General features: G+C 37.9%; 1 protein-coding gene across 1 annotated transcript; it reads left to right on the plus strand.

The window, feature by feature from the left end:
• Positions 1-2385: 2385 nt before the first annotated feature.
• LOC149177882 (vesicle-associated protein 4-2-like) lies at positions 2386-8166 on the plus strand. The gene is made up of 7 exons (XM_089420231.1): positions 2386-2982; positions 6249-6319; positions 6629-6710; positions 6859-6977; positions 7141-7218; positions 7402-7521; positions 7611-8166. Exons 1-7 carry the CDS (start codon positions 2715-2717, stop codon positions 7671-7673), a joined length of 801 nt encoding a protein of 266 aa, XP_089276357.1. The 5' UTR covers positions 2386-2714; the 3' UTR covers positions 7674-8166.
• Positions 8167-8397: the final 231 nt, after the last annotated feature.

The raw sequence follows: 8397 nt of genomic DNA on the forward strand, positions 1-8397 counted from the left end.
GCGCGAACTGAGGTCTCACCCGAAGCAGTATGGGGGGATGTTGGAACCAGGTTTCCACGCCCTTGAGATGTTTGAGGGGTTGATTTAGTCCAACTTTGAATACCTTCGTGCAGGTTACTTCGCACACTTCCTTGACCTGCGATGCCTTCGTGCAACCCTAATTAGGGGCTAAGGAGCTTTCACATTGCTAGGGCAACGATCTACACTATTTCCCCAAGTCACATCGTGGACCTTACTTATCTTCTTATAATAGTTAGTTATCTTCACGTAAACAGATACCTTATACTATATTCACTTATTCAGCATATTCATATAAGTTCGCGTAGCTAATAAACAATAAACTTACAATTCATACCCAATATACTTCAATGCATAAAACAAGAAAAGATACACAGAAATATGGTAAAACTTCTCTTTATTAATGCTTCAATCGGTTACAGACTCAAACTGCCCTGCGCACTCAGCTGCAGGAGTCCGTGCACTTAGCCGCGGACTACTAGGCCGCTGCACACTCAGCTGCAGAGCCTTCTCCTACTCTACGACCCAAAGACACGACTCTACACTTAAACTCAATGCTCCCTCATTAGATCTTCTATCTTCGATTCCTTATATGTCTCTTTATACTTAGAGCCTCGCTCTATTTATACAATCCCATGGTCCGCGGACCATGGGTAGATCTCTCAAACCGACATTACATTACAAAAGTAAGGGTGGACAACCCTATGACTCCATTACAACTTCGCGCTCTGCGCCCACAAATCGCATAGTCTTTACAATGGACTTAGTCAAAACTTGGGCTTGAAGCCCCAAAACTTGCCTTGGGGGGTTCCCATGTCCAACAAAAGGAGATCAAAACCACAAACTAAGGAATAACAATGTCCCAATATACCTGGTCCCTATATTGTGGAGCAAATGAACCAGGTGCCAACACTGACAATCAACATGCCAGAAGTTAATGAGATATACTCTGAATTTTATACAAAAGCAATAATATGCAGATTCAATGGATTCTGGCCCAAATCGAAGAATTTACATCAATGGATATTTTCTACCTAGACAGAAAATTGTGAAGTTCATCTATGCTCAAAAGGGTTCTTCATAGTCAAGTTTGATTCAACAACAGATTTGCAATATGTTTTAAATGAGGGACCATGGTTCTGGGGCAACGTAGGTCTCTTCTTGACACCATGGTTTCCAAAATGTCAATCTGGATCCGAATACATAATCTTCCCCTTCATTTTTGGCATCACTCAGTTTTACAAGGAATAGGGAATTCCTTGGGGAAGTTCTTAAAAGTGGATGCAAATTGAGTCTCAAAAGGAATTTTTACCTTTGCTAGAATATGTGTAGAGGTAGATCTCAGTAAAGGACTACCCGATAGAATTATTCTGCTCCACAACAATTTGAAGTGGACTCAACCACTAGATTACGAGAATACGACCTTCCGTTGTCGTTTGTGTTTACAAATCGGTCACCTTCAAAACACTTATCCACAAACAAAAGCAGATCCAAAAAGAAAAAGTGACAAGATTCAAAACCAAAAGGATGGCAATTTTCTGAATCACAGGAAGCTGAAGTAGAGGAGGTAGAAATCACAGAAAAAGCTACACACACAATGTCCCAAAGCCCCAAGAATCTATGTAGAAGAATGACGAAAAACATAATTCCTCAATAGTTCCTATGCCTTCCATACAACAACAACAGGTAGAGAAAACCCCATTTGAAAAAGAAGTTAGTGGCACCAAAAGAATACATGCATCAGAAAGTTCAGATTCTGACAAAGAATCACCTACAAATATAACAGAAACGCAAATGTCTATTGTATCTTCCACTCCCAACAATAATGGTTGGAGGAAAGTGGAAAAAAAGAAAGGCAAAAGGGAATAATTTTTTATGAGTTTTTATTTTTGATCTTAGATTCAAGAATCAACTATATCTATATATGCTTTTTTAAGCATCTATAATATGTAATTTTGTTCATTTATAAATAAAGTTGCAACTTTTCCAAAACTAAACTGCATCGGCTATATCTATATATACTTTTTAAGCATCTATAATATGTAATTTTGTTTATTTATAAATAAAGTTGCAACTTTTCCAAAACTAAACTGCAATCCGCTATATCTATATATACTTTTCTAAGCATCTATAATATGTAATTTTGTTCATTTATAAATAAAGTTGCACCTTTTCCAAAACTAAACTGCAACGTTAAAAAAACATATATGAAAAATAAAAACCCATAATGAGAGGTGCTTTGAAATCCAGCGTAGGGCGGATGTGAAAATTTCCATCTACCACACACATAAAACCATTTCAAGTCCGTGTCTCAAAGACAAATTACACAGCGTGGAAACGCGTGCGAATGTACAATGCGCGGAGAGGAGGGAGCAGGCAACGCTCACACATTAAATAATATGTCACCTAAAGAGCTGGAAAGGTAGTTTTATGGACCCCAAGATCTTTATATGCTCTTAACCTCTGTCGGTCTACCGGAAGGAATTTTGCAGCCTCTTACGGTAGTTTTGGCCCCGTTTTGGCATTTATTTTGTACATTTTTCTTTTGCTCTGCATATTCTGTGATCCAGAAGGTAGTTGGGCAGTTGGGTTGTATTGGTTGTTTGAGGTGCCCATGAAGGAAACGTAGGGTTAGAGAGGAGAAGGAGCAGCAATCAAATACAGAATTGGATAGTGGCACGGTTATTGAAGGGACGATGGTCATGGTGGAGAGCAAGGGAAATCAGGATTTGAATGGCGCAGTTTCTGGGAGAAACTGGAGCCTTTGCCGGATGCCCTTTTGGCAGCAGGGGGCCTCTTCCCATAGGCAAAACCAGAGCCATAGCCAGTCTCAGTCTCAACAGGAGGGGACTAGTGGGAGTGATAATTCATCTGCTATACCCACAGTTTCTGCTGTTGCAAGAGCATTGCTCCCCAGCAAACGCAGGCTCAGGCTTGATCCTGATAACAAGCTTTACTTCCCCTGTAAGTTTTCTAGGCCATTTTCTTCCCCTCTATGCAATAACTTTGCGATGATTTGATCATGTTTATCCTTTGAGGCAACATTTGACAAGGTTTGTTGAGATAATAATGATATTTGCAGTTTGTACGCTTCTACATCATTTTTATAATTTTTAAATTTATGAGTTTAGCTCTGTCTTGAATTCATTTGCATCTGACATATTTAACATTTTCCGAGAAATTTCCATATCTCTAATATCATGAGACTGAAATGAATGCTTCATTGCTTGCATTCCCAATGCCTGTGCGGGCAGGTTCTGTCTTCTCTCTCTCAGAGCACACAGAGGTGGACTAATATGCTTTTGTTGCCCCTTTTCTTTTCCTCCCCTATTCTGAGTGTATTTGTTGGATCCTTTCGTAGAGAGTGATCTGGAGTTTGCCATGGGTCACCTGGACACATGGACTCTGATGAGCAAAACTTTTTTGCATCTTTTAGGAGAGGATGATCTGGAATGTACCTTGCGTCATTGTAACTGCTATGAGCAAAATAACAAGTGGATGGACCACATTTCTCATAATGCCTCCATTGGAGATTACTTAAGCTGCAATAAGAATATAGGTGCTTGATAAACACAGAGTTATGTGTGAGCCTTGAGTTTTGCAGCTAAAAATCTCTTCAGCAAAAAACTGTCATGACATCCTTACATGTTTATCTGTGATAAAACATGCTATTTGTATTCAAATCTCATCAACTTTTTCCTTATCTCCTCCCCCATTATATGCCCAATAAAATGAGATTGCAAATGCGTATAAATCTGGGGGATCATGTATTATCCGTAGATATATTTATGGCAAATATATATATTAGTCTGGGAGATCATGTATTATATAGACATATCCATGGAAATACATGTATTTGTGTCCAATTATTGTACATTTTCCCATAATCTCCTCCACATGACATATATGTGCTAATTAAATTTACCTAGTAATGTTAGACAGTAGCAGCACTAGGACTGTATGGCTTGAAGTAGATGCATTCCCCTAAAACATGGCATGCTCATGTTCTGTGTACAAGAACTTGATATTTATACTCAATTCCATGGAGAGGTAGGCTTATGCTGCCTGTTCATGTGATTGTTTTATAATATCATTCCTTGCATTTGCTATTGTTTGTCTACTCATATCAAATGGACAAATACTTGACCATGAACAGGTTATTGTGGATACGAAAGTCAAGGATTCACATAGATGGGTCAGGCAAGCAAATGGGTACAAACAGTTCAAAAGTTTGATGTAGAATAGTTAGCAAAGGCAGGCTGCTCCATGTCATTGTGGGGCACTAGGGCAAAGGTGCAGACAACTCAGGATATTTTAAATGGTGGATATCGTTTTCCCTTTTATTGTTAAAATTTGATGTTATATTGAAAAAATCACATACATGTCTATCTAGGTCAAGATTCAAGTGTGACAATTTCACGAAAAGAATGGCAGTGATTAGGCAGACCGTCTAATGCTTTGTGACATAGAATCAATGCTGCAAGCATGTAGCCGTGTGAGAATTAGAGTCCTTAGGGAAGGTGAAGCTGAAACACAAGATATGCAAAACTTCGGTCCTAAAGAATCAGAGGGTCTGAGGTAGGCTTCATCGATTAGATAGATTTTTTTACCACCTCGTAAAGGCGAATCTTGGGACTGACTTGGGCTACCAGGGTCTGAAATTTCATATCCACTAACAGGAACACTGTGGATGAGGAAGGCTCTTTGATTTCATCAGCAAACAGAGCAGGCTGCCACACATATCAATTGCGATATTTTTACAATGTACAAGAGCTGAGACATAGAACCTGTTCTGGGAATGTTTTTTTATCATTTAAGAATGTTAGATATGTTACATTAAGAATTAAGATACATGTACATTGATATCGTGATTCGTTACATTTAGGAGCCAAAAAGTGGTTTGACCAAAAGCCCCCTACTGACATGAGAAAAAGTCTATCTACAGCACTTCAATATTATCTACATCTCTTTTAACAATGCAATCCTGGTAGAAAATGGAATAGCCAAATCTGATATAAATATGGAAAGTTCTTCCAGATTGAACTAAGTGTGCAGCCATGAAAAGTTGCTCAACAACACCATTTCCATAAGAAATAAATGCTTCTCAGAGGGATGCGATCCCATGTAGCCCTATCTATGTGTTGAATTATCCATTTGTTCCAAACAAGCCTATCAAATGCAAAGGAGAGATGAGAGAACATTATAATCAACAACAACCCAAACCCAAAACATCATCTATGAATGCTTGCTGGTAAATGCAACCAGTTCGTACCACCATAATCCTTACATGCTGGAAACACATCAGACCTGATTGCCAAACACCACGAAATCCATTTCTGAAACAACATATATAGGTTTAAGCTCTTCATTGATCAGGGCTTGGGTTGACAAACCTTGTTGCCATACATAATATGCGAAATTTTCTTGACTTCTTGATGCATATTGACCACCCCAAGCAAGAAAACCAAAGAATAACAGATCGTATGGCTGTCAAGGAACTTGACCGAGAATAGTTTGAACTCTGGCCAATGTATGAGAAATTAGTATTACCATAATCTAAAGAGCTATAAGGGTTCTAATTACATGAGCAAGGCTCTATGTGGTAAGAGAAATATCACTGCTATCCAAAATGACAACACTACCACCTGGACCATGGACTAGAGTCAGCACCGATACAGAGGAAATGACTGAACAGACTTCCTCATTGGCCATCCAGAAAGTCCATTCAATTCTTCCAAGATATATACATATTTGTCTATTCTGACCAGAATGCTACCATCCTTTTTGTATGAGAGCCATAAAGATCGTCCTTGTAATATCTATCTATTCACCTATGAAAAATGGCCAAGACTGTAGGTTTAGGTTCCGGGACAGCTTTTTTGGATATCTATAGAAGAGAGGAAGAGGAACCGTCCAAAGCTTGAACATGTTTATTGTTTGGCCTCTGTAGTAAAATAATACTCGTAATATTTTTGAAATTTGATTCTCTGGATTGCTTTAGTTAGCCTTGTTGAAGTCTTGGATGCATCAGGGGAGTATGGATCTCTCTCAGGGAATGGATGATCATGGGAAATGGGTCTCATAGGTGCACGATGTGGTGATCAAGGTCAATAGGTGCAAGATGATATGATGAATTTTTAGTTTTTTGTGCTTGTGAAAATCAATAAGCAAAGATTTTGGGATAACTATGTTCTAAACTTATGATATGATCTTTGAAATTGTGGTTGAAGATGAACCTGGTAAACAAGTTTCAAGTGCAGTAAGGATTCTTAATATAAGTCGCTGCAATGTGGCGTTCAAGGTAATATAGTACGGCTGATTTTGAAATTATCAATGCATTTTATTAACGACAGTTAATGGTGTTCTAGTTTCTTGGTTGTTCCATGTAATGTTTAATCAGGGATAGATTCATTATTTTGTATTCTGTTGGATGTTGGCTGTTGTTGTCGAGAAGTATTCGTTAGCTATACTGGTGTTGCTTCCAGGCAGTCTCTTCTTTTATGATTTGTTATAAAATCTTTATTGACACACTGTAACTTTAATTGAAGCAGTCTGGTTTTCAGTCTGAGCTGTAATTATTAACTTTATGGAGATTGTTGAATCTTCTCAGTTTCAAACTACTGCTCCTAAAAGCTGCTTTATGCGCCCTCCTAGTGGTATGCTTGCTCCAGGAGAGTCACTTATAGCAACTGGTAAGTTCGTAATAACATTTTATAATCAGTATTACAAAAGGACTTGGTGTTAAATTTTCCTAGAGATTTGAGTGGATCTGAGTGAGTGGCTAGCGTAGAAATTTTAACTAGTTTAATGGTTAATCATAATTCCATGTGGGCAATGCAGTCTTTAAGTTTGTGGAACCACCAGAGCAGCCTGAGAAACAACATGACAAAAAAAGTAAAGACAAATTCAAAATTGTCAGTCTTAAAGTTAAAGATGGTCTGGAATACGATATAGAACTGGTAATGTGTTATTGCAAGACTATGAATATGCCTTGAAGTTATAAGTGTTTTGAATTTCCATTTACACGGATAATTGTGTCAAATTATGTGCCATGGTTTGAAATTTGATATGAACTCAATACTGAATACTGGGACCCAAATTTAATGTGCTTGATGAAAAAAGTTTGAAGAGTACAAGGAACTGGTGGCAGTAGAGCAAATTCTACGAGTTGTTTATTTGGATCCACAACGTTCTACTCCTGTAAGTGTTGATTTGGAAGCAGCATTTTAGTTGATTATGTAGTTTAGGTCACTTCAAACATTTTTCACAGTTTAAAGATTTTGTAGGTGGATAATTGTTTAAATTCATCCTTAACATGGACATTTTGCATAGGAATTTCATTTTGTATTAAGTTGCTTACACTGAAATTTTACCTTGGTAAAGGAACTGGAAAAACTAAGGAAGCAACTGGCTGAAGCTGAGGCTGCTGTTGAGGCGCGCAAGAAACCTCCAGAAGACACTGCTCCTCGCGTTGTTGGTGAAGGACTTGTGATAGATGAATGGGTATGTTCTTTATATTAAGTTTGTTTATGTTGCAAATTCTCATGCTTTTTTGGGATTGTCCATCTCTAAATTGTTTTCCTTTGTATCAGAAAGAGCGGAGGGAAAAGTATCTGGCTCAACAGCAGCAGATTGAAGGGGCTGATTCCATTTGATATTCAACTATTGGGTTTCGATCATCTTTACTTTTAGATGTTCTTAACTCTCAGATGTGCAACAAAATCAGTTGACTTTTTAATATAAGGTGAGGTAGTGCTAATTATGTCAAGAAGGCCTGGGCATGGCATCAGAGATGGTTTGTTTTGAATGCATGTTTGCAGATTATGTAAGAATGATGTGATTTTCTTGGTCAGAATGAGGATATTTACCCTCATGAGTTTATATAGAGGACATGGTCATTAGCATCGAGAATGCCTTATGTCAACCGGTGTTATATTGTCTGCACTTAAAAAATGCCCTTTTGCAGAGGTGTGAAGTAGTTAACAATGGGCATCTTTTGATTGCAGATTTGAAGAGATCTTTATATCTGGTCTTGACGTTTTGGGTGAATTTTGTCGAGCCCTTGATCTCACTTCTTTGTAAATGAAATGATATATGCTCTCTATATTTTTTTATTTTTCGTATATAGATGATAAAAATGTCAATGAATCTTGCAATGCTGAAACTTGGAAAGCTTTGGAAGTACAGGGGAAAATGCCATCGTATTGCTGAGGCTCGCTTCTTCTTAGTTAGAAGCATTGCAATTTCATGACCTCGTAACAGTTGCAAATATTTCGCATTCGCTTGGTTCTAATTAGAAAGTAGGGATGTTTCGAGGGTTCTTCATTTTATTCTACTGTGATTTACTTTGCATAGTTAGAGTTGTCCTATTTGCAAATA

The sequence above is a fragment of the Pinus tabuliformis genome, chromosome 4_1 (assembly GCF_031772625.1).
Source record: "Pinus tabuliformis cultivar Carrire ecotype Pingquan chromosome 4_1, CPIR1, whole genome shotgun sequence".
Taxonomy (NCBI): Eukaryota; Viridiplantae; Streptophyta; class Pinopsida; order Pinales; family Pinaceae; genus Pinus; species Pinus tabuliformis.